A 26,935-nucleotide genomic window follows, 5' to 3' on the forward strand; every position below is an offset into this window, starting at 1 on the left:
CTGGTTTTTCCAGAACATAATTAGCATCACTTCCGTCTTATCTGCGCATGGTTGTGTTGTCACCACCTTTTATTCACCACGTTGACCTCTTGTCACACTCGGCCTAAATACGTCTGGATTTTGTTTGCATTCTTGCCTCTTTTTTTCCCGTCCCTCCCTCCCTCCCTCTCTCTCCAGTTTCTACTTTTTAAAAAAGTTCAAGTCACATGATCTCTGGCATCGTTTTGTCTTCTAGCTCGAGGCTACTCGTGGACCCCCGCCAATCGGCGTCCGGAGAAGCTCCGCGATTCGCTGAAGGAACTAGAGGTGCCCGTCTATGCTCCCCCCCATCGGCCGTCGTCGACCTCCCTCTGGGGATTTTCCGAGTTTTCCCTTTCCGAAACGCTTGATTGATTAACAAATAGGGGCATTCTCTCTCTCTCTCTCTCTCTCTGCGCTACCTCTGCCCCTTCACTCTCGCCGTCGCTCTCGTTTGTTCTCTTGCCTCCCCGCTCCTCTCTCATCACTTCTCTTTTGGCCCAGCTCTGTCATCGAGGGGGATATTTGAGGGGATCAGGGGGGACCCGCCGGCTGCCCCCTCATCCCTTCCCCTTCCTCCCTTCTTCTCTTCCTCCTCCTTTTCCTTCCTCTCCCCTCATTCGCCCCACCACCCGTTCCAACAACCCTCACCCCTGTACTTGGGGCACTAGTACAGACCTGGCTTTGTTTGCAGGAACCTGTCTGTAGCTACACACCCACACACACATGCACACGCACTGCTCACTCGTAACTATTGTCTGGAACCAGAAACACCCAGTTTACCTCCACGCCCCATCCCTCTGCTCCTTCTCCACCCATCCAATCACCCCAGCAGGGTTTGGAATGTGGCAAGAATGACTGACATTATACACACAGTGAGAGCAAGCAGCCAGTACCTGTGTTGCCAAGTGTCCGCTTACGTGTACCACCTGCGCAATGAATGTACACGACTGGGTTCAAATATATTTCTGCATTCGTAAAGACGCTTTTCCCAAACACGATCACCCAAAACTTGGAAAGATGGGGAAAGTTTTACCACTCAACATGAAATTGAGTAGGGGACAGACTGAATTTGAGGTCAGACATTTTGGTTTAAAGCAGCCATTTTGTATTCCAAGGCAGGACGTTTCTGGATTATTTCCATTTCTGTATTTTAACCAATCTATTTTCTTCCCCTTTATATTCTCATAATTCATAAGAAAAAGTGATGTCACGTGGTTTGTTGTGACCCTTTTTTTTTTTTTTGGTGCGGACACCAACCGATTGTGACCTGTTTGTCTTCTATTGTTCGTCTTTCATGCTCATTCAGGAACTGTTGCAGACCAACACCTGCGTTCACACCAGATGGAGGAACACACATTATTGCCAGGTAAACACACACACACATCCACTTGTTTCAGCCTTATGGCACAGTACTGCCCCCCGGTCCTCCCAGAGCAGGCCACAAATTAGCAGCTTCACTGCAGTTTGCTCAATGTGCTCCTTTGCTGTTCTCCCCAGTGTGCATTCCCCACTCTAATGTGTCTACTTTGCGTTTTTTTGTTTTCTCCTTGTCTGTAGCTTCTACTTAGCAGTGGCATACTGGTAACCTTGACCCTCAGCGGACCCCAACTCGAGCAAGTGTGCATCGACCGAGCGTTGGTGGGACGACTGCCAGGCGACACCGTGAGTGATGGTACGACAATAGCAAATGAGCTCCCAATAATGACTCACTTGCGCCATGATGTCATTTTATGATTTTAAAAGCATTGCAATCATTGTCCCCGACACAGATGTACAATTTTAAACACGTCCATTTATTACCACACACACAAGCATTACAGGTGCCACAGGTGAGCAAGCCGACTCTGCAAGCTAATTGCGGGCAAATCCTTTTGTGTTGTGCGTCCAGGGGCCTTCCCTTAAGAGCATCCATCAGTGTTTTTCCTCCATTGCGTCTTCCTCTAGGGGGTCCCACCTCTCTCCCCCACAATCTTTACCTAAGCAACCCACCCGCCTCCCCTCCCTCACCACACGCCCTCGCTCAGCAGAGAATAAGCGGCAGCCCAAATCTGCTAATTATTTCTTTCTTTCTGTATCAATTATTTGTTCGTAACATGGCCTCCCTGCTTGGTCTCAAGACACTCGATAAAGGCGCGCACGCACGCACGCACACACCGTACATATGTCATGAAAGCTTTCTTTTGCAACAACTGTTTGTCGCTTGTTCGCACACTTTAAAGAAACACGCGTCACATTTACAGTCGCACGCACTCGGGGCCCACAGGTACGCCGACGGCCGGCGACCTCCCGCCGTGCTCCATTCAAAGCCTCCGAGGCGCTAATTATTAGCGTAATGCTTGTACCAGAGAGGGCGGGCGAGTTCTAGAGGGGGATTTGATGGTGGGGATTGTGTGGGTGTGTAACATGTTAGAAGCTCTCCTCACATCTGTCACCGCTTAAATGAGCTCGCTTAGGTAATCAGAGCAGGAACACTCTGGAGTACACGTGCCACGCGAAATTAAGACACACAATTTATACTGTAGTTGTGTGCGTATGTGTTGTTTGAGCCATACAAATACAGAGCACAAAAAAAACAAGCAATATGAGAATAACTGTGTTTTTGTTTTTTGTTTTTTTTACACTATATGACAAAAATTGTTTAAAAAAAACAAATTGTAGGTTTTAATGTTCCCGCTTTCTTTGTGTCTTTATTCAGTTCACCATTTGCCAGCTGCCCTTTTTGTTTCAACCTGCAATAGAAACGAACCTTTTTAGGTTGTGAATGCGGACGATAATCCCGTTTCTGCACCGGACGGATTAAGCTAAACACCAGACTTGTTCGCAAGAGCCACTCTGTTCCAGCCAGGTCCTCTTTTATGCCTCCGTGGCGTAACAATGCCGGATTATTCTCCTTTCTTAAACTTTGTCCGCGTTCTCTGCGGCCGTATTTCCGTTGCATCACACCGAGGGCTAGATTACATATGTTTGCGCCATCAAAGCATTAGCGCCGTCCTTTTTGGCTGACGAGCCGCCCGTGTGCGCCGCGATTAAGCGTCCTTAAGTGATTTTTCATAGCCGGTTTCATTTACTGGTGTTTTAAATGTGCTTTGGCTAAGCCCATTGGCCTCTTATGTCAACACGCTGCTCAAGAGATGGAATTAAATGGATTTACGGGGGGGATGTGCCTTCCAGTGTGTGCGTGCGTGTGTTGTGCATTTGTGTGTATGTCTGTGTGTGAACTTGGATAAAGTTGGTTTATGCTCGCAGGGTGTGAGTGTGTGCATTTATGACATATGCGAGTGTTGGCATTTGTTGATTTTTTTTTTTTTTTTTTGCAAACATGGCTGTGGAGGATCATATCAGTCTGGACGCTTAATACCAAATCAGCCACCTGGTCCCGTTTTGGATGCTCAGTCTGGTTTTATATCCTCGTTTTCATTTGGGAACGAATGTGCCTTGTGGAATTTTGTGTTTTGTTATTGTATATGTAATTTTGAGGGCGTTGTGCATACATTTACTAGAATACATTCATACATTTATTATTTCTAAAAAAGACCCAATTTCTCAGAATAATGTTGTATTTGACCACAAACCTTATAGTAATATAATAACGTCTCATTTTGTAATGAAATTATGACACATTATGATTGGAATAAGGTTGTATTTTTCCAAAAAGAAAACATGGAATATTCGGTGAATAAAATTTTGTTTATATCAGGAAAAATTACAAAATTATAAGAATGAAGTCATATTTTTTAAGAGAAAGTATAATTAAACCAAAAATTGCAAGAAAAAACCCCAAATTTGAATAAATTATTGTTTTAAAAAAAGATTCAATATTAAGTAATTTTTTGGTCTTTTTTTTTTAGGAAAAATATTTTAATATTAGAACAAAGTTTTCCTTTTTAGCAGAAAGATGTACTATGTAAATAAAGCTGTAATATTCCGAGGACATGTTTTGCATACGTGAGTGTGTCAGCATATGTTGATTTTTGCAAACATGGCTGCCTTACGTATGTGCATACAGGCTTTATGCGTGTGCATTTAATCACGCCCGTCTGGACTCTTAAATCCACAACAGCCACCTGGTCTCACATTGGATGCGCAGTCTGCTCTCATATCCTCTCTTTCATTTGGGAACCAATGGGATTAATCCTAATCCCGTTTATAGACACCCGTCGAGATCAATACTAAACTGCATTTAACTTGATTTGCCTTTAATCTATCACAAAGATGCTTAGTATACTGCATTAACCGTTATGTCCAAAAGCCATCGCTCGACTTGTAACTGTCTGTGTTCTGATGGCGTTTAAACCCGGAGGCCATTTTGAGTGCACAAATGCTCCATAATCCTAAATTTGGGCATACAGGGACAGTCAGTTGGTGGTTGACCTGGTTTACGTCGCTCGCTTCTTCGCGTTTTCAAGCTCCCCCCCCCCTCCCCTCCACCATATCCTTTTGGAATATTTGCATATTAATTTGAAATTCATTTGAAGTGTAATCATAGCAGCGCCCCTTGTGTGTATAAATACACACACACACACACACACATACGCAGCGTGGTTAATTGTGGGTTAGATTTCCAAATCTCGGGGTGCAGCCTTACTCATTCAACTCAAAGCAGCATATCTGAGAGACATGTGTTACAGCCCCCCCCCCCCTCCCTCCAAAACTCCCCTCCTTTACCGTTTAATTGCTTTCATAAACAGATTAATTTGAAGGAGAGTGGGGGTGTTTAGGTGGGGTGGTGTTGGTGGAGGTGTGTGTGTGTGTGTGGGGGGGGGGTCTTAATTGCTAATCAGCGTTTCCATGCAGCTCCTGAAGAGTTGAACAGGATTCAGTGCGTTTTCCACGCAAAGTAACAAAAAAACATAACGCCTTGGAGCTTGTGGAACGGAAAAGGGAGGAGGAAGTAGAACACAAGAAGCAGAGAAGTGGGGGAAAAAAAACTGAGAAAAGCCAATGGGAAGAAGATTGAGTGGCCAACAGTGGTACTGCATAAATGGACAAAAGTATCGTAAATGGCCTCCGAATTTCTAGCCTGACACATAATGCAAACACTCTGTTTGTTTTCTTTTGTCAGCGGTGTTGGGCGACAGGGTGTTTGTGCTGTCCTCCCCGAAGCAGAGCCAAGTAACCGCCATCTTCCTCGACAAGAAAATCCAGGACTCCTCCCCCAAGGCTGGCAGGGATGCGGGCAAGCTCTCGCCCGCCACAATCAAGGTACGGCAATGGAGCTGTGTCCGCTACATGCACTTCTTCATTTGCGAATCCCCAAATTGACAAATTTGGTGATGAAATGCTGCCTCATCCAGTGAAAATGTATTTTTGATGGCCTCACTTTTGCCATTGCACACTGGGCTGCCAGTAAATGTTGCCTGCCTCGTTGGAACCACCTAGCTATGTGCCCGATCACCGCGGTAATAAAAAACGATACTTACGATTAAATTTTGATTTTTAATTTTTTAATTGTGATTTCAGTTTTGATCTTTAATTTGAATCTGAATTTTTTATTAATTTTTTTAACGTGAATTTTAGTTTTTTTTTGTTTTTTAAACTGAGCATTTAAATGTAACTTATTTATCATTTTAATTAAAATTTGACAAAAGCCCCTAGCACCGAGAAAGAGCCACAATATGTTTCCTGTAAATGCTTTTTGGATTTTCATGCCTGAGGCCCCTCCAAAAATCGCTCATCCTCTTTACTTGCATTTTCTCAGGTTATTTTTCATCTTCCATTATTAATGTCGGCTTTTGTTCTGTCAAGCTAATTTATAGGGAAGTGCATATTTTTGAGGAAGGTCCGCCACGCTCCGGACGATAATTAGCTCTCCTGGCACTTTTGGTTATAGGGGAAGAAAGCCTCACCTAACTTGGTAAATCACCTCAAAATGTCAGACATGTTTTATTGGCATAGTTTAGGCGCTAATGCTCGTTCATAAACGCACTCCTCCATACAACCTTTGTTTATATCCGCGAGCCAGGACACACGTTGCCAACAATGAAGAAAAGGACTGTGGGAGACAATTAGCTTAAAGGAAGTGAACTAAAGCTTGTTTGAGTGAATGAACGAAGGACACATCAAAAAGATGAGCACACACACTGGAGCGAGAGAGCGGGGGAAAGAAAGGTAGAATAAATTGAATTTTTCAGATCAATGAGAGGTTTCGGGTCAAAGAGAAGAGCAGTCACTTGTGAAATCAGAAGCAGGATGTTTAAAAAAAAAAAAAAAAAAAAAAAAACATTCCATAAACCAACATTTGTTTATGGGGAAAAAAAACATGTTTTAGTGTCGTAGTGTAAGATCTGAGGTTCAGTGGTCCATGTGTGTGAGGCTGAATGAGAATGATGGCAGCCTAGCAGATGATAAAGGGAACAAAGTGTTGCCCAAAACCGCTGAATGGAAGATCACTGACAGATTGGGAAAATGGTGTGTGTGTGGGGGGGGGGGAATCATCGGGTTAATAATAACACACTATATCTACCCTGCGCACACATCCTCTCATTTCTTGCTAGATATATATATGTATTTTATATATTTTCTAGCGTTTGCTGGTCAGCAATAATCAGAAAGCACTTTTCTGCCGGGCCGGATTAGTTTAGCCCTCCCGCCCTCCCTCGACTCCCCTCCAGCTTAGCCCACTGAACCAGGGCAACGTGCGCATCTAGTGTGGAGAAGGTGGGGGGTGAGGTGGGCTTTTTGCGTATGTTGCAAGCAATGCGTAACACGCACACCAGGAGCTGGGCCATTCAATTGATGTAATATTTTCATTTGTGTCTTGGCCCAGGTGATGAGCGTGGAGGTGGCAGGGTGGGCGTGTCGCCTCCACCAAGGCGTGGCTCTTAATTGTACGGAGGACACGGCACTGTTGTGGTGGAGGTCCACGAGTCCCGATCGTGAGCTGTGGTCCTGGGCCTCCAAAAATATACACGGGAACGACCTGGTGCTGCTCAGCTGCTTACCCTCTGAAGGCCTCAAGGTGACAATAATAGCCACTCAGATTTTTTTAAATAATATGGAATAATATATAAGCTGCCCCGCGATTGACTTACCAGTTCAAGGTGTTGTCCGCCTTTTGCCCAACTGGGATAGGTTCCAGTACCATGTGACCCTAAACAGGATTAGCCGTGTAGCGAATGGATGGATGCGTTGCCACGTCACTATTATCTACCCAGGGTCTTCAGAATCAATAGTGCTAGCTGATGAAGGTACTCGGAGGAAGTTTTATAACCAATCAGAAAGCAAATAATGCACGGAAAAGTCTCTTAGAACACTTATGCAAACACATTGTCTCGGTTGTTTGTTTTTACTTTCCCTTTAGAGAACAGTAAAACAAAAATGATTGAGTTGTACTGATTAAAACGGGTGGAAATAGTCTCCTTTTTTTTTTAAGCTTGGCATTTGAGCCGGGGTGTGTAGACTTTTTATATCTGCATCAGAATAGGTATTCAAATCTGCAGACGAGAGTAAATGCTGTCTGGATAACAGACATTTCCCCCAAAGATGAACATGTTTCCTTTCAGTGCCGTTGGTGTCGTTTTTTTTTTTTTGTGGGTACACTGTACGAGCACACAAACACAACGGCGCTGTTTTGGCGCGCAATCGTGTGTGGCGTGGGTGTCGGCATGTTCGTCACCTATAGGGTGGCACCTCGCTCGTCGCACCTCCGCGCCTTGAATATGCAGGAGCAGTGGCTAAGCCGGCGCTGCGGCGTGAAGCGCGACGCCCACACGCAGCATCCCTCCCCGCATGCTCCCGGCCTCTGGTGAGACCCCTCCCCATCAGCCAGTTGGCCCCGTGCCCACAAAAAAAAAAAAACAAAAAAAAAAAAAACACATGAAAGATCCTAAATTACCGACGAGGGGCTTAACTCGGCGCCGCTCGCTCTTAAATATTCACTTCATGGAGGCGAGAGCGAGGACGAGCGTTACCAATCAACACATGAATATTGAAATCATCAAAAGCAGATGCTGCGAAGTCGCCTCTTTATCTATTTGAATTTTTTTATCACACTCCTTCACCTCTTTGCCGTGTATCCCCCACCCCTCCCCTCCTTCAAGAACACGGCGGCCCCTCTTCTGCATCTAATGAAAGCATTTGTTGTCAGTTTTTCTCCGATGCGCAGCGTGAAATGAAGCGAGCAGTTTACGCCAGCAACTTGAATGGCTCCCAGCTCGCAAATATGTTTCTCTTTTGTCCGCCGCGCTATCTGCTGCGCTAAACCCATTTTCTAGCCAGTCTCTCAGCATTTGTAAAAGTCTGATTTCATCCCCTATGTGGTCTTTATTCACAGTCCTTCTCCCCGCTCCGCTAAACAGACGGGCACAGTGATCACAGTACCATGCTAAGTTAGCAACATTTTTTATTAGCGCCGCACCGATATTTGGCGGGATAAAATTCCGCTAAGCGATGAATTGGCTTAATGATTAAACAATAAATTAAAAAAATAATCTTTGGTTTTAACAATTATGACACTAAAGATTTGAATTACATGCAGAATATTTAAAAAAACATTTATACTATGTTCCTTAGTATTTGTTTAACATTACAAGAGCAAAAAAATTATATAGTAATTTTTGGGTGGATTTTTTTTGGGGGGATGGCGTTTGAATGACATTAGTGTTATCTTATGGTTATGTTTTATAGTAAAAAAATGGCAATAATTAACCATTTTAAAATAGTTAATATCATCTGATTCAATGGATTAATCAGCCTAAATTGTCCAAATGCTCAAATGATTTCCCTTAAGCAGCTGCAAATATTTTTAATGGTCCTTCACGCCTCTCATCAGCAATCCTACCAAGACACACACACACACACACACACACACACACACACACACACACACACACACACACGCTGTATTATTCCTAATGAAATGTAAACAGCAGACGAATGTTTTCTTCCCGACACGCGCGTGTTTGTACTTTTTATTCCCCCCCCTCCAGTTATCTGTCGCCAAACACTTTCCCTGCACTTGCTTGATCTCTATTTGCCGTTTTTAATTACTATTTACTTTGGCGCTGCACTGCGTGGTGGCGCAACAAGAAACACCCTTAAAAAGACAATCCACCTTAAATGAAAACAATTAGTTTAGACTAAGGAGGAAGGTGGAATTTTTTTTCCTCCCCATTCCTCCAGCACGTCACATTTATTATTTTTCCAAAATATTAAGAGTTGTCTTTTGAAATGTATTCTACATATTTGAAGATAACAACTACGTAGTCTCGAACCCGAGTGTCCCTTCGTAAAACTTCCCATTCCCACCCTCCAGAATCCCCCCCCCCCCCCCACTTCTCTTCCCCGCCCATCCCATCATCCCTCAACTCTCCTCCGAGTGCCTCCATCGCCGCAGCCCCGTCCGTCTCTCTTCGTCTTTCTCTGCTCCGTGAGCTGGAAAATTGGCTTCAAAAGGCCACTGCTGTGAACAAGGGCCAGCCACACAGTTTGGGCCCGTCCGCTTTATCTTTCACGCTGCGGAGGGGGTCCGGGGGGGAGGGGGGGGGGGGAATTGTGCCAGCCAGCGAGAGAGGAAGAGCGAGGGAGAATAGGGAAGAATAGTTTTGAGCAGTCACTGAAACCAATAAGCAGGAGAAAAGCTACTTAGCGGGGGCCTGGCTGTCCTGTCTGCGTCCTGTCTGCGTCCATTTTGCATCTCTGTCCTCTACGCCTTCGTCGACACTTTGTCATCGCACTCAGGTGCTCACCGGCGTTCTCTGAAGCTCTTGGGGGGTGGTTTTTCAAACCCTAGCATTGGATTCAAACTTTCAGGAGCGTCATCATATCATAGACCAGTCCAAATCGAGCCCTCTTAAGTATCTTTTTGGCGATGGGTGCCAAAAGAATACAAACTGTGGCCGCCATGCAGGCAGGCAGCTTTCTTACCAAGCGATCCGTCTTTCTGTCCACACGGCAAAATGAAACGGTGTGCTTTAGCCAAAGCCGACACGCTCAGTGCAGGCCTCATTCTTAACCCCCCCCCCCAAAGAAAAAGACCAAGATGCGCCCCGCGAAGCTCCGCCGAGTGACTGCGCAAGTGTTGAGCCGCTCACCCGGCAGCTGGTTGTGATCCAGATGCCTCGTTTTAAAGCGTCAAGCCTTTCCAATTGGATCACATTGAGCGAGGCTCGTTGTTTGTGGTCGTTGGTCGCCCCGCCGAGGATGTTTGAAGATGATGTTTGTTTATCGCTCGCGCTCGGGGAGAAGCTGCTCTTGTTTAACCTTGAGTTGAAAATGAAAAGCTTATCATTGGCGTCCTTGATTGACAGTTTGCTCTTTACCAGCTTGGCTCTGGCCCAACGCAGCTTCGGAGGTTCTGTTTTTTTGCTGAGTGGGTGGCACCCGAATCCCAAAACCAACATTGGCTCCAAAGACTCAACATGAAACCGAATTGAAGTTGCCCTTTGTGGAAATCCTAACTTTGATCTGAACCCTGAATCTGAATCTCCAACATTGTCTCCTCTCCCCCTAAGGTCCTGAGCTCAATACAGACAGAAGGTGACCTTCTGCTTTGCACCTTCAGTCATCTTCAGCCGTACCAGCTGCTGACCGTGGAAGCGCCCGCAGGACCCCAAGCGTCTCGGGAGTCATCCTGGGCTAAAGCCTGCGTGTACGAGTACGCCAAAGGACGCCTGCACCGCCTGTCCGCCGCCCGCATCCCGTTGCCCTCCCCCGCCGTCTCCTGTTCCCACCACCCCAGCGAAAACGCGCTCCTCCTGGGCCTCAGCGACTCGTCTCTGGTGCTGTATGACCAGCGTCGGGGGGCGTTCCTGCGGACCTCCAGCCCCTCGCCGCCAAACCTCTTGGCCTGGCATCCGGCCGGAGCTCTGGCGGTTGCGGCGACCGAAGACGGCCAGTTAATGTTCTTTGACCTGGGCCTGGCGCCCGTCAAGGTGGCGTTGATGGCCGAGGAGGTGAACCCCGCCGCCACGCTGAGCCTAGCCCGACACCTGCGTTGCCCCGGAGCCCTGCGGGGACTGCTGTGGCCCGCCGGTCCTGAAGGAGGCACCGATGAGGCGAATACCATGATGCTGGTGTTCCACGGGGGACCACTAGCAGCTTTGAGATTACAATTAGGTATGTCGCTAACACATTCAAGACTTACACAATTATATCCCAATAGCCAAATGTTTGATAGCTTCACCTAATTCCCATTGCCAGTATTTTCCTTGCTGTTCTTCCATCACTGCTTCTGGTTTAGACCCATTTTTGGCCCGCGTGTGCGCCCAGATGAGATATCTCTGTGCAGGCAGAGGGCGGCTGGCTAGGTGGGCGGGTGGGCGTTTGCTGATGTGTTTGTGGGGGTTTGCGCCACTGAGCTTCTTTCCTCTTATGGAATAAAACACACACACACACACAACTTGGAGCTGGGCCAAGTCTTTCTTCACTCCGTCATGTAGCGAGCCTTGTCAAAGGAGTCGACACAGAGAAGTGCGCACAAACAAATCAATGACTTTGTGTGTCTGTGAGAGTGTGCGCACGCACGTACGTGTGTGTGTGTTTGGTGGCGGGATTATCATGGAGAAAAAGACATGCGCTAGCTTCCTTCATCAAAACGTTGGCACGCGATCAGAGGAGGCGACGCCATTGTTAGAGGACACCCTCCCCTTTCCATGCATGCAAACAAACGTACATACATCTTTCCTCCTCTCACACACTTTTGTCTTCTCTCTCACGCTCGTACACAAACACACACTCTCTTACATGCACAGTTACTCCTCTCACATTAAAGCCACATGTTTTTCACCAATTCATCATTAAAGAATCAAAGAAGTGTGCGTGACACTTTTTGCGCGTGTGCGTCGTGACCACGTTTTGATTGGCAAACTTTATCCAAGACCCAGAGGGAGCACGAAGCCACCGCCAACGATTGATCCGAAAACTGCTTTATCAAATTGCAACCCTCGTCTCCCTCCAATGCCCACCCGGGGCCATTATTGAATGACCTCTGAGAGCAAGACTCCCACTCACCTTGGCGTCTATCCACAACTGGAGAAGGCAGTGGAGATGTCAGTACCACCCGCAACCGAGGGTGAAGAAATCTTTAAAATGCTTCTAAACTACCCCTTCAGGCTTTAAATTCAGATTTGGGTTACAGATACGAATTAGGGTTTCAAAAAGCCCATATTAGGATGTCAATTTGGGGCTCAAGCTAGTGTTAGGGCTTCAAGCCAAGTGGATTTTCCAAGTTTCCCCAACCCAGGCGAGGCGTTAAGTTTGTGTTGTCTTCGTTTTCTTGCCGAAGACACACACACACGCACATTTACACTACAGCAGATGTATTTACACACATTAGCACAGTCTGTAGGGGATTTGGGGCTTGCTAATTGCTAGCTTGTCATTTTAATTGCCTCGTCTCCGCCTCACACGCACACACACACAAATAATCACACAGACGCCTTCCTCTATTAATTTGACACTCAAACGAATGCAGAGAAACATTGGAAGGCTCATCCACCCTGCTTTCATTTTAACTCCAGCATGAGTGTGAATGTGGGCACCTCCTAAAAAAAACATCTGATTAGGGCAAAATAGATCATCATCAGCCAAAGCTATTCATACATACACATGCTGGCGCTAGCGGCTAGGTTACCAGAGCTAATTGTTTCATTCTTCAATAGCTTTCTAATCTGCTCACACATGGAACAAAAAGAAAAGCACAATCAAGCACCTCTGGCCAAACGTTATTCAAACATAAATGCATAAGGCAGGTCAAATTCATCATTTTAAGTTTCCTTGTTCATTTTCTTGTATCTTTTTAATTCACATATTTGAATGTAGTTCAACTCGTCACATCCAACTCGCATAACATGAATGCTAATGTAACTGTGTGCCAGGGGTCCGGCTGGGCCCGGTGCAGGTCCTGCAGCAGCGTCTACGCGCTGGTCAGGTGCAGGAAGCTGTGGGCGTGCTGGAGGCCATGGACTGGAGCACCGCGGCCCACCGTTGCTGGCGAGGCCTGAGCGCCATCGCTAACCACCTGCTGAGGCTGCCTCTGGACGCTCGCACTAAGGGTGAGCTCCAACGCTGGCTTTTGTATCTTTTAGACATCGACGTGCACAGATCTGATGGACTGGATTGGACTGTGGTGTATTTTATGGTGTTGCGATGGCTTCCTGCAGAGCAACTAGAAGCCGCGTTGGCCACGTTTTATGCCCCGCCCACGCCTCTTCCCGAAGACATCACGGCAGAATACAAGGAGTCAGTCCACAAATACGCCAGACGCTTCTTCCATCACCTTCTCAGGTTAAAACAACTTGTCCATAGTTTGGGAGATACAGTGAAGAGAATTGGAATAGAATTTTAAATATATTTCTTTCAATTCGTTTGGATAATAAAACTAACATTTTAACAGATATTTTTTTCAGTTTTATTTAAATGATGCTTTTATAATTTGTTTAAAAATATTTTGCTACTTTTTTTTTTTTTAAATACATTTTTGTGGGGTAGTTCACTGACAAAAAATGATGGTTATACAATTAATATTTAACAGTTAATTTAAAAATGTTTGTCAATAAATCGTTTTGTGCAATTATGGCATAGAAGAACATTGGAAGTCATCTTTCAAGTAACAACATGACTCGTAGGGGCTACATGATTGTAAAGTTCCGCCAGAAGTACGTTCCAAAAAATGGTCCGTCAGAAAATGACTCCCGTTTCAAGTCGTCTCGTCCTGCTGCCGATGCGCATTTCAAACACAGCGCACCTGTTTGCGCCCTCCTTTCATGCCGGCATCTGTCGGCGTGCGTTTGACTGAAATGGACGCCGTTGTTCACGCCCGCTGCTAGCATTCCCCCACCCTTCCTATTTGGCATCGCTTCCTTCTCCTCGCTTATCGCCCACCTACATTCTTTCACTCTCCGTCGACATCAAATGAAAGAGGACACACACACCCACCAAGCATCTTTTCCCTTGTTTGGTTTGTTTCATAGTTGGCGCTTGACTACAGGAAGCAAGTTTAGCTGTTGGCTCGCCTGCTTTCTATACGTTTCAAAAGCTCATTCAATGTACTCATTCTTTTTGATTGATACATTTGAGATTTTTACATTTGTCTTTTTTCTTTTCTTTTTCAGATACGAGCGCTTTGAGAAGGCCTTCCTGCTTGCCGTCGATTTGCAAGCCAAAGATCTTTTCATGGTGAGCCACAGTCATTTTTGTTATTACAGTTATTAAAACACTTTTTATTTTTCTCAATGATACACACAAACTCACTTTTTTTTTTTTTTTTAAATACATACAATATGTGGCAAATTACTATTTATTTTTAGTTGATCACTTACTGTACCTCACATTGAGCAGCTAGCCGTTAGCAACGAAAATTGACAATAGGGATTCGGGTATTTCATTCACCGCCCACAAAAAAAAAAAAAAAAGAACATTACACTGAAATGAAAGTGAATACAAATAATAACAGGTAAGACCAAGGTTTGCACTTGAGAAATTGTCATTTAAAAAAAGGCCTCTCGCCTTGAGTAGCGACTATTTCCGTTAATTATGAGCCAAAAAAGCTTGTGAATGGCAGCAGCTGCCAGCATAAAGTGATCCAATCCAGATCGGTGACACAATAACGAGAGTTAATGAACGGACGCGTTCCCTCTCGCTCTGCCGCCCGCTCGTCTTCTCACTCGTGAAGCGGCAAACACAAAATGGCCTACAATAAAGGTGCGCTGCCACCTGAGTTTCACATGAAGTTCAAGAGGCGCCGTTGGCATTGTGCGACCTCGCTTTCTTTCGCCGCTCTATTCAAGCTCGCGGCCTCGTTACTCCCTATTTGCATTTGACTTGTAACCCATTCAAGTGTCGGGGGAGCAGGTGTGACGGACGCCTTTTCAGCGGCCCCGGGCTCGCCCTCTTTCTTCCACTCCACGCTGAAATGCTCCTCCATGCGGCGGACCCCCTTCTTTTTTCACTCATTCGGGCCCCCCATCCCGTCCCCCTTTGCTTCGAAACACTAATGCGCAGCCCGAGTTACGGTGAAAAGATGGAGCCAAGACCTTGAAAGGGTGAAGTGAAGGCGGGTGCTGTGGAAGTAAAGAGGAGAAGGGGGGTAGTCGATGGTATGGATATGAATTCATACAAGGAAGTCAGAAATGTAGGCTAATTTCTTAGGAGGCAAGATGTTTTGTAAATTAATCTCGATATACGATCTACAGGGGTGCCTTGAGTTTGAAATAAATAGTAATGCTAGTAATTCATTTCAGCCTTCTGCAAAAATCAACAAAATATTTGTGTGTGTATTTTAATAAAGATAAATAACACTCTCTAGTGTATTTCAAAACATACAGTGATGATGTCATGAACTTTAATTACCAATAACTAAAACCATTTTTGCCTCTGCAATAACTGAACGGCCATTTTACTGGAGTTTATGGCCACCTAGGGGCAGGATAAAACAGATAAAAGAAGAGACTCAGCTCTTCTCAGCTCATCAGTATGGCACTAATATTAGTTGTTCTTTGCAGAGAATAAAGAATATATGACTGTGAGTACTATTACAGTGTTCTTTATCATGTGTTGCTGCATCATTTGTTGGATGGCAGTAAAGTGCTCACTATTTTCCCAAGTGCTCTTTATTATTAATTTGCTAATTTGAGTTCACAGCTACCATAATTATATATTTTTTGCTGCTCTTCGTGTAGAACACAAAGTATGGCAATTGAGCTTCTCATGGATCAGCGCCTTTAACCTCAATAGAAATGGTTTTAGCCACTAGCATTGTTTTTTTTGCCTCAGTGATCAAGCGAGCAGCAAAAGTCAGCAGTGACATTTCACCTTTCGCTCTAATTAGGCTGTTATGTTGCTTTAACCTGACGCTTGACCGACACCACTGGGCTGCGCTGTTCGAGGGGGACGGAGAGGGGGGGGAGTTAATGAGGGTACCCCCCCCCCCCAAACCCAGCCTATCCTCACCCAACTTTTTCCGACTTCTAACTTGCCAGCACAACTCAATAACGCATGGTCGACTAGCTAAAATGCATGCACACTCCACGCAGATGACCCAGCATGATACTCAACCCCCTCCCCGCCCCACCGCCGATCCCGCCCCGAGCACTATTGTTAACCGCTAACAATGGAGCTCCTCTCCAAAAGAAGAAAGCTTTTGTTCAAGTGAAACACTTTAGTGTCGGCCCAAATTGAAGGGGAGGATGGAGGAGGTGGGGTCGGGAGTGTGTGTGGGTGAAGGGGGGTGTTTGAGTAGAGTCCATGGTGGGGTACTAGTAGAGGTACTTTTTGGGGAAGGGTTACTGAGTCATTCACAATATTTGCTGGAGGGGTCATAATTGTTAATGTTCTGTCACCCCCCTTAACAAGCTTTAATAATGATCAAATAAGCAAGGTCATTCCTCCATTTTTTTTTCTTTCCCTCTGCAATTTTCCCGGCTCGTTGCCGCTTAATACACACTTAATTAAATCAAAAACTGCGCGATAGCACAATCTGATGCTAGCTCATTTGTTACCCGTAATTATATACAATACCTGTTTTGATAACATTGCTCTGTGAGGAAAAAAATGTCCGAACATGAGTTTGTCCACAATTGGTTAGCGACCAGTGCATTCTATTTTTTATTTCTTTTATGGGGGGAATTATAGTTGGCACTGTTCTATCATCACTAATTAGCCTTTGATAATGATTAAAATAAGCAATTAGATAATTCCTCAAGTTTTTTTCCCCACTTGATCTCTTCACAGCTCGTTAGCTTGTGCTACCCGCTTGTTAATTAAATCAAAAACCGTGATAGCACAATCTGATGCCAGCTCATTTGACACCCCTCCGCCCCTCCTCCACCCGCCATCCCGACCCCGAGCACTGTTTTTACGCAGTTATCCTACGCCGCAATCTTGATAGCGGCGGATGGCTGGATGATGGGCTAGTATCACACGTTCTCGCCATTAAGCTCTCTGTTGTCTCTTGGATGACTAATTAGCATTTATGAACGTCCTTAAGGCCTGATACAAGTGCTAGTTAAACACAAGGCTAACAGGTGTGTGTGTGTATGTATGTGTGTGTGTTGCGCATGTCCAGGGATTAAGCCTCCGTTAATTAGTGTAAATGTATTTTTTTATCATTTGCATACTTGAGCGTTTGGTGAGAGTCCAGAGCTACTTGTCAGCTAAAGATAAAAGAAAAGTCCATCGTGAAACGTTGTAGTTTCGCATATTTATTTTGTTGCGGCGCTCATTTGAATATGCGTAAATCCATGCAGTTGTCAAATGAATGTTTTAAGGCCCTCGACCGTGACAGTTTATTGATACTGGGACTTTTTGTTCTCTTATGCGCATTTTTGTTGGGTGTTGTCGAGAGTCCGTTGACACAAAGATTTTGTGGGTTTTTATTCAAAAATAGATTAATTTGAAAATAAATACAGAGCTGATATCATCATCACTGATTACAATCCGAAAATAGCAAATTATTTATTTTTCTGTTTTGTTTGTTGTGTTTTCATACCAACTGTCATGCTCCATTTCTTATTAAAATATGATAATATTATAACAACCCGTGCAGCAATTCAATAATGATCAACAGTTAGCACAATTTTAACACCGTGTTTTTTCCAATTTAAATCTTATCAGCGCATTTTTATTCTCGAGCCTTTGTATAATGCAAAAAATTCTTCCACCGACAATCAAAATGTTGCACTATATTTATTAAACAACAACAATGCTACATGATAGGCCAAAGAAAAATCGCCATGTCATCAAGATTCACTGAGCAACTAAGGGGAAACATCCCCAAATTGTCCACCAGTATTTCTAAAACAAACTCAATCGCCTGCACTTTTCCCCAGATCATGACCTCCTTGGCTGCGGTAATAAAAGCCATAGCGAAAGTGCGGCTTAAATCCCATAAAAGCAACCAATCGTCATTTTTGATCCAGTTTGACAGCGACGCGCTGCCCCGTTAATGTGCGCCAGTTAACCTAATCCGTCATTTATTTGGACGTCACCCAAATAGTGTATCAGTCAATATTGGGCTCTTAGCCTGCAACCTCCCCGCCGTCGCCGGCCCACCCTTTGCTGAAAAACGGGCCCGCTAAAACATGGGTCTCTTTATCAGCGCCGCTGTTAGCTAACCCCTAAAGCTCTTGTATAAATAAGATTAGTGTTGCGTTTGAACGGCGGGAAATAAGAGGTGTAATATCTGATGGTTTTATGCGCAGTATTACTGTTATCCCCGCTTAGTCGCCTTGATACGCTCCTCTCTCTCTCTCGCTCTCGCTCTTTCTCTCTCTTTTCACATTTGTTCATTGTTTTCTTCCCTTTCTCTCGTTCTCCACCGCCATCCAGACGGCTTTACGAGGCGCTAAGCTGGAATAAAGCGACCCGCGTTCAAATGTTCATATTGTCCTGTTGGCTATGTCACGCAATATTCCTTCCCTGCCGAGGGAAAACATATTTTAGCACTGAAGGAGATTAAATGTCCATATTTTACAGTTCATTTCAAAATTTATATCGATAATATATCGTGACGATACGTTATTGACCACCTGGCGATATTTACGCTTTAGATACAGGGTGTGCATTTTTATGCAGCTAGATTATATGTGTAAAGTTTGCGTTTTTTTAATTGAGTTCCCTACAGAAGGTGGAAAAAGTTTTGAAATGGTTATGATAAAAACACTCACTGTTATTGTGACATCATCGTTCAACCAATGAGTCCCTTTGCCCGTTATCAATTAGTGAAACTGGTTGGCGTCTAATTGAGGGGCGTGCTCTCCGCCACCTCGGCTCCTTTGAGCTTCCATTGAGGCCATTTTGTTGTCGTCCATTTTCACATTTCCTCCCTAACTGGCTGCCGCAGAGGGTAGACGCCGCTCTATAATTACCCAATCTGTTCCCATTCATACGCTTCCATTTTCTCTCGTTGCCGTCCGCTCACCCCCTCCTCCCGTTCTTTCCGGCTCGCGTTCCCCTTTGCGCCTCATCTCTTGTGGCAAGCGGCAGCCCTCCTCTTCCTCCTCCTCCTCTCCGTCGTCTTCCTCCTCGTCCTCTCGCCCCTGTGGGGGCACAAAAGCCCGGCCCTCCAATATGGGGGTATTAGGGCAGAGTGCAGGCCCAGCTGGGCGCTGCCTGGAGCAGCTGAGGGTTATCCGCGGCGAGCTCCGAGTCGCCACGGTGCGGCCGTGTGATGTCGCTGATGCGGAAAGGCTCTCCTCAACATGCCGCAGCCTTTGATGGGCCCCGGGGCCCCGCGTCCGGCCCGGCAGCCCCTCTGTGGGGGCCCGGATGTGATTCACTCTCACACCAAGTCACTTTGGCGAGGTTTTGATTGTCTTCCCCCTTTGTTGGGAACTTCCATAATGGCTTTTTTTTTTCTCTTCCCTAAAGTGTTACTCAATTCCAGTAAATGGAGGATTTTTTTTCCCCTAAATGCAAAATAAATAAATAAATAATAAAATGAATAAAAAGTATATAATAAAATAATAGATAAAAATAATAAGAAATAAAATAGAATAAAAAACAAATAGATAATAAACAATGAAACCCTACATAAATAATTATTCTATTAATTAGCTCCTTGAATACAAATGGTGGAGCAACATGTAGACAGATAATCTAAGCATACTCACAGCCATGTATTCTTTATCCTCTGCAAAAAAACAACCATTATTACTGTTGAAACTCCGCCCGCCTCCTACATGTGACAGATAACATCCCGCCGCAGTTCAAAACCACGCAAGCAGGCTGATTTCAAAGTTTTCCTCAGGAAAAAGCCACATTTCATCCATGCTTCTGATGTTGGCCTTCAAACATCTGCTTTTTCCATTTCATCTGTTTCCTCCTCCTTACACCCCATTTACCATGCCTCCTCCCCAAAAAAGACAAGTATTGTCACCCCGGCCCAGATTCATTTTAGATTAACGTGTCTTTCTCTTTCTTTCTCTCTCGCTGTACCTTCAAAGGACCTCCATTACGTAGCAGGCGATAAGGGTGAGCTGGTGCTGGCGGAGGTGGCCAAGAGGAAGGCCCACCAAGTGGCGGAAGCGTGCGACAGCCAGGAAATAATCGCTGTGATTAACCGGAAAGACGCTGAAGGTGACTTCCTCGTTTTTTTTTCCCCTCTTTACATCTTAAAATAAGTCACAGTCTCAAAGGCCTCACTGGCGTCTAAAGATGGCGATTACGTTGTAATTCAAATATTTGCTCCAATATTGTGTGATATATTGAAATAGTCTTCAAATCTGTCTTCCTTTGTTACCTTTTCAAACATGATAAACAATACAAATATCTAGCAGTGAAGTGTTTTCAAATTTATTTAGCATAGATTGCCAGTTTCAAACAAATTGACCGCCTCCCCTTTAGTAACTAATTAGTCGCTAAGTGCTAAATTCCAGACTGGTAAAATAAGTTTTTAAGCTGTGCTGCTCTTCAGAGCCTCCGGAGAGCTAACATACCAGAGAGGATCAACTGACTACACACTCGCCATTCCTCACCCGGCGCCGTTCTCATTCCGCACGTAAACTCGACGAGCATGTCTGATGAGTCCTTCGGTGGATGAAAGTGTGTCGCCTGGCGGCGTTTAACTCGGCGGCATAAGGTCGCACGCCTCCGGCTCGGCGCTGCCCGGCCTCTTAATTGTCTCCTCGATGATTTGTCTGGTCCACCTGCAGCTCGGCCTAGCCTTGGATCCAAAATACGGCATCGGGGAAACCAGGCGGAGGAAGCAAAAAAAAGTTGTTGAGCTTCTAAGGCCAAAAGTATTGGGACACATCGCTTTTTATAGAATTACCCGCGCAGATGAATTTATTTGATTTTTAGGAACCTGCATCTGAAATTCAAGACTCGTCAGCCATCTTGAGTCTGCGTCTTGGATCCGAGGGATGTTTTTTTTTTTTTTTTTTTTACGTTCACGCGCGTCCTTTTGTAAAGCGTGCACTCAAAACGCACAATGGCGGAATCGCGGCGCAGCTTAGCTTAGCGACGGCGGCCCTTTCAGAAAAGGCTGCCGGCTGACAAGTGTAGCGATGGGCACAGATACGCCATTGTGAGCCGCACCAGAAGTGGGAGGCGAAGCTTTCTCTCTTTCACGCTATCGCTTTTTCTTCTGGGTCGCCTTTTTTTTTTTTTTTTTGCCAAGAGCGCGAGCCAAGTGGCTTTGACGCAGCTCCTGCGTGTGAAGTTGCCACGCGGCCGCCGGGCCTCCGCGCTGGCGTCGGGACAAGAAGAGCTTTATCTGGAGATCCACGTCGACTCTGTCGAAAAGCCTGTTAGCTCCGCCGTGAACCCCAAAGAACAGCTGTTAGTTTCACACTTTGGCATTCCCACTTGCTGTTTTTGCACAACCTCCGCTGAGTGGTTGTCACGGCGTGAAATAAAATTTTTTAAAAAAGATGACACTTGAATGGTATATGTTAACACATGTCATGCTAATTGTTGTAATTGAATGAAAACAATTGTTAATATTTGTCATGAAATCACACAAAAAATCAGAAAAGCGAAAAATCCTTTTTTAATGTATATTTTTAGATGCTGCAAAAGAGAGGAACGGCGTGAGTGCGTACAAGGTCAAAGTTCAACCAGAATATCGCACTCAAACGCTCCCAAAACAACACTGTAAGTTGCACGTCTGTCCATTGTATCATACAAAACTCTTCTATATTGTATTATACTGTCACATATAGGGCTACATTTTTTTTTTTTTGTCAGCACACAGCCTTCTTCCGGGCTGCTTTTTTTTTGCGCTTCATTATTGCGCGCATTACGATGTGCGTGAAAGCAAACGTCGTCGTGGTTCGTCTCCGGTGACGTTTGAAATGTCAAAGCCGTATCGGTTCTGGCTCGTCCACCGCGGTGCTTTCAAAGCGCCACCGCCGATGCTTTAATACAATGAAGAGTGTGACTAAACACGCAACTATGAGCATCCGCGCTGGAGTGTTTATATGGGATTTGTGTTCTTTGCGTCCTCCCGAGACGTTTGGCGGCTCTTTGACTGATGACTCCGTCCGCCCGGCCTTGCTCTAAGCTTGTCCAAAATCCTTTCCTATCGGCCAATTTAGGTCCAGAGCGGCAGAGATGCTAAGCTCTTTTTTCTTTTTTCATAAAGACTCTTTAAAGGAAGCATGTTGGCAACACGCTGCCCCCGAGTCTTCGCCTGCTGACTGAGGCCAAGAAAAGCTCATTCCAAAGAGAGAGACGCTCAAAAAGCCAATGCCTTAATATTTTTTTTTTTAAAGGTTGTATATCAAGCGCCTCCTGTTGTAGCATTCCGCCATTGTAATCATTTCTCAGATTCACTTTCTTTGTTTCTCATGCAAAGCAAGCGACAGCTTAGCTGTTGGAGCGTTTGGCACAATGGCAATCGGGAGGGGGCTCTTCACTACCCCCCCCCCGAATCCTAAAATCCACATCCGTGCCGAATGAGACTGAGCGGCGAATCTGGGATGCAGCCCAACGTTTCTTTGAAGCCCGCCGGCCTCTGTCGCTCTCAGCCACATTTGCGCTTCAGCTTGTTTTTGTTCCTACTGTCAACTTAACGTCTATTTCTCATTTTAATCAGCAATTAGAAACCACAGTTTGTATATTTAACCATCACAGACAATAATTCCGTCCTTCAACCATAGTCCAGCGACCAAAATCCAAAGACCACAATCATGACCCAATAGACCCTAGTCCATAGGGAGTCTTGTATTGTTTTGACATCATGTGACTTTATGAACTTGGATTGTTTGTTTTTGTTCAGTGCTGACAGAAAAAACAGTCAAGGGACAACCTCCGTCGCCAGGATACCGATACCGGCGTGCTTATGCATGCGTGTGTGTCTGCTTGTCACACACCACTATCTGTGTGTTGTGTCTCACACACACACACACACACACACACACACACACACACACACACACACACACACACACACACACACACACACACACACACACACACACACATACATACATGCCTTATCTCAGGCTGCAGCTTAACCTTTGCAGGTGAAAGAGTCGCAGGAATATAAATAAGAATAAACAGGAACGGCGGGCTAACCTGACGAGCTGTGGCCTCACTTTGCGGAAAGTTGTTGTCAAGTCACTTCAGATGTGCCTCACGTGTGTTTATTGTTCTTTCAAACATGTGACCACAACTTAGTTAACGAATATATTGGACATTTGCATTTCAAACCAAAAAACTAAACAAATTAAAACTAAAATGGAGTGCTTTGGAAACACAAAGTGGGTTTTACCTCACTACAAGCTTTTTTTTTTGTCTATCAAATGATTCCAATTTTCAGACTGATGGGAAATTGTCACGCTTCTGTTTGATAATCCAGACTGAAGGCTAATGGAGGCAATTTTGCGTCACATTGTTTTAAACGTCTGCGGAAGGGTTTTAATGTCAATCACAAGCTTATTAATGCAAAACGCTCACGGGCGCACAGATCACCATGAGTGACAATAAGTTAAACACCGGCAAGGGCGGAATCTTCAATGAGTATGCTCACACATCTCGCATGCGCATGCGTGTGCGTGTTTTCATGATTCTCTCGCCTTTCTTTGGCAGGAAGCAAGGACGATGAACGAGAGCTTCAGAAGCTGTCTCCCAAATGAACTTGGAGAAAAAGGTAAAGATTCAAAGTAAGTGAGGAGAAGGGGCAGGAAAATCTATCAAAGGCCTCTTGTGAATTTCACCGTTGCAAATTGTACCAAAAAGTACCTTACAGTTGGCCTTCCAAAGTTCAAAGGTTAAATGTAGTTCACCTAAAAAGGTTCAAGGTTCACCTTGAAATTTGACCTGAAACCAAATAGTGTGGAAAAAAAAAAGTGTGATATTAAAAAAAAGTCAATTATTCACATTAGGAAGCATTAATCACGCGATTCAATATATTTGCCTTACTGATCTTGAATGTTGCTCAAGGTGTGTGTGTGTGTGTGTGTGTGTGTGTGTGTGTGTGTGTGTGTGTGTGTGTGTGTGTGTGTATGTGTGTGTGTGAGAGAGATTAGGGCCGGCAGTTTTATTCATGAACAGGAGCCGAGCGGCGACGTTAAAGCGTGGCACCTTTCCTGAGCATCCGCCATGCCGGTGTCAGAGCTGTCGACGCGGCGCGCTCGCCTGCCTAATCTGACAGCGCCTAATCCCCGACTGTATCCTAATCTATTTACTTTGCATTCTAAGAGGATTTACATCCCCCCCAAAAAAGCATATACAAGGAGCCACGGTTGGAAATGGACAGAAGATCAGCGAGGACGCTTTTCTTTTTCTGTTGTTTGTTTGTTTCGTGGCAAAAAAAAAGGGGAAAATCGTGCTAGGTTTTCCGCCGAGTCAATCCGCCGCGTGAAAGGAATTCCATTTTGGTGACTGATACTAATACTTCTCTTATGTACGCATCCAGTGCACGCCGTGTTTGGCCTGTCACGCTGCCTTCACACGCCGTCGTGTCCTGATTGTTTGACCTGACAGCTGCAAAAATTGCTTAACAGCCTCAGCTTCTCTCTGCGGAGACCACACGCCGCAGACGTTGTGACATTCCAAAAGGGGGGGGGGGGGAAAGTCTCTTTAACAGCAGTCAAAGGGAGTCAATGTATTTTTAAAAGTACAACCTGACGGTTTAGGAAAAGATTTTTTATTTTTTTGGGTCTTGAGTTGCGAGTAACAATTTAAGTGGAATGTGCTAACTCTAGGGGGCAGCCAATTTCTCAGCAAGTAGCAGTTTTATAACCTTTTCTTACAAATTATAATGCTAACACACAATCCAAAGCTAACGAAACTACCATTGATGTTATGATCATGAAATAAAAAATGCAGACAGAGTATTACAGTACATGCATATATTCTTTATCCTCTGCAGAAAAAAACTAATATTCCCGGCTAGTTTAGATCCATTTTAAGCATTGATCAAGTTTGTATGTTTATTTTACAGCCCCCTGGTGGCCGAGGTGAACACACCAGAATGAGCAGCACGATGCCCATTGAGTGATTACGATGCCGACTGTTTAATTCTTGACATGCTATTAAACGATGTTACAGTCTGAGGGTGGCATTAACAGGGTCCATCAGTGCTATTAACTCACTCGTGTTTGCTAATGAAGGCAGCCTGCAGCGTTTCGTCACATGGTGGGATTTATCAGTGCTAATGATGGCCCCTCCGCCCTCAGGGCTGCTTCATGTCTGCGGAAGCTCTGTGTCATTATGTACTTCATTGTGTCATCAAACGTATGCTCTTTGGATGCTTTGGGAAAATATCTGTGCTATATTGAAATTTGAAAATCAGTTTGTCATTTAAAATATGGGCAACATAGGTAGCCTTAGTCATATTTAGTTTTCAGGCTAGGGTGACAAAAAGTGTCCATTTTGTATTTGTTGTTTCTGGGTTGTTTTTTTTTGTTTTTTTTTTGTGCATCACTGAATTGTATTGTGTCTCCGTGTCTGTCAAAAGGGAAGCATGTCGTACATGTGAGACAGACAGACATCTGGAGATGAGCTCGTCCACCAACAGGAAGATCCTCTTGACACCCCCAGGCCAACCACAACCAGACTCACCACCAAGCGTCCCTCCCCAGGGTGGGAACAAGTCGCAACAGCGTCCTAAGAGATGATTATAGTAACAATTCTCAACATGCAAGCGAAGGAAAAACTTCCTCTTGTTGGCCAATGGTCCCATTTAACCACAAAATACATTTTTAGGTAGATAAAATAATGTCATCATTTGATCAATTATTTAAAAAAAATGGCAGCACATCTTTCAGTTCATCAATGACTACATAATCATTGATATGCCGCTATTTGCTCATCTTCTTTTTTTCCCGAGGATTTGTGTACTTACAGCACTGTGAAGAAGCTTGAGGCCACCATTAGAAGTGTTGTTTGTGAGCATATCTAATTACTCAGCAGTCACTTAGTGAAGCGCAGACCTCCCCCAAGGCTTGACTGTTATCAGGCTCCGTCCTCGTTCTTCAGCAGACGGGTGGTACCATTCTTTACTTGGGGAGTGCTTCCATTGATACCATCAAACTGAGGGAAAAAAAACTTCCTGTATTGGCACCTTTATCCAAATCTACATGAATATTATATTGACAATCTGCTTTATTTTGGATTATTTGCTGTTTGTATTGTATTGTTTATCATTTTTTTTGCAATGATTTCTACACAACACAAAGCAAAATGTCAGACTTTGATAATCTGACCAAAAAAGGGGCAGCTGAGGTAAAAAGGACAAGCCTGTCTAGTATAAATAGATCTGTGTGTGGAGTATCAACAGGGTTGGTGTTTCCCGAACACAGATTTTCTCTTGAGACTTTTTTTTTTTTTAAACATGTTATGATTTGTCATAAGCGCAGTCATCAGGGTGGCAACACGATTGGTTTCAGGGAATATTGTTGTAATATTACCTGACCTCGCAATCATGCAATTAACTAACCTGACATTGTTAAGTTAATATAAAGTAAGAGCAGAATTCTTTTTAATATGTTTTATATAGTTCTTTTAAGATTTTGTAAAAAAAATAACTTAATGGAATGTGGTACACCTGCATTAAAAATGTCAAGCAAACTTTTTGTTCGACTCCCTCACTTGTTCAAGTACATTGTTAATAGAATTCCCACTCCGTGTGGCACTTTTCAGTTAAACTTTGACCATGATTTTTCCCTAATGTAATGGCCTGTCATTAGGAACACCTAAAAATGGCGGTGTACCTAATAGAGTGTCCGAGTGACGTCACGGATCAAACAGCCAATCAGAAAGTGGGGGGTTGTTTGGGTGTGGCACTTTTCACTTTCATTTAAATTTTGACCATGATTTTTCCCTAATGAAGTGGCCTGTGATTAGGTACACCTGAAAATGGCGGTGTACCTAATAATGTGTCCGAGTGACGTCACAGATCAAACAGCCAATCATAAAGTGGGGGTGAGGGCGGGTGTGGCACTTTTCAGTTGAGCGCTTTCCCTAATGAAGTGGCCTGTAATCAGGTACACCTGTGTTCGAGTGACGTCACAGATCAACCAGCCAATCA

At 44.6% G+C, this 26,935-nt stretch overlaps 1 protein-coding gene across 14 annotated transcripts in view; it reads left to right on the forward strand.

Moving 5' to 3' along the window:
* wdpcp (WD repeat containing planar cell polarity effector) overlaps positions 1–26,466 on the forward strand; it is a 51,473-nt gene extending 25,007 nt beyond the window's left edge. For 5 of the 14 annotated variants that reach the window (XR_015067344.1, XR_015067336.1, XR_015067343.1 and 2 more), the window contains 13 exons: positions 236–306; positions 1,328–1,387; positions 1,579–1,693; positions 5,084–5,223; positions 6,788–6,979; positions 10,473–11,076; positions 12,837–13,013; positions 13,122–13,245; positions 14,073–14,136; positions 19,902–20,034; positions 21,466–21,552; positions 23,491–23,551; positions 23,931–24,468. Coding sequence is in view for 1 of the 14 variants with exons in the window: in XM_085921365.1 (XP_085777491.1) it covers positions 236–306; positions 1,328–1,387; positions 1,579–1,693; positions 5,084–5,223; positions 6,788–6,979; positions 10,473–11,076; positions 12,837–13,013; positions 13,122–13,245; positions 14,073–14,136; positions 19,902–20,034; positions 21,466–21,552; positions 22,043–22,101 (1,826 nt within the window). In the remaining 13 variants the exon portion in view is untranslated. Of the gene's footprint in view, positions 1–235; positions 307–1,327; positions 1,388–1,578; positions 1,694–5,083; positions 5,224–6,787; positions 6,980–10,472; positions 11,077–12,836; positions 13,014–13,121; positions 13,246–14,072; positions 14,137–19,901; positions 20,035–21,465; positions 21,553–22,042; positions 23,453–23,490; positions 23,565–23,921; positions 24,469–25,363 lie in introns of those variants that run through there. The other 9 variants (XR_015067347.1, XR_015067346.1, XR_015067340.1 and 6 more) reach the window with 9 other exon arrangements.
* Positions 26,467–26,935: the final 469 nt, after the last annotated feature.

This window comes from Syngnathus leptorhynchus, chromosome 10, assembly GCF_054491065.1.
Source record: "Syngnathus leptorhynchus isolate UIUO chromosome 10, UIUO_Slep, whole genome shotgun sequence".
NCBI lineage: Eukaryota > Metazoa > Chordata > Actinopteri > Syngnathiformes > Syngnathidae > Syngnathus > Syngnathus leptorhynchus.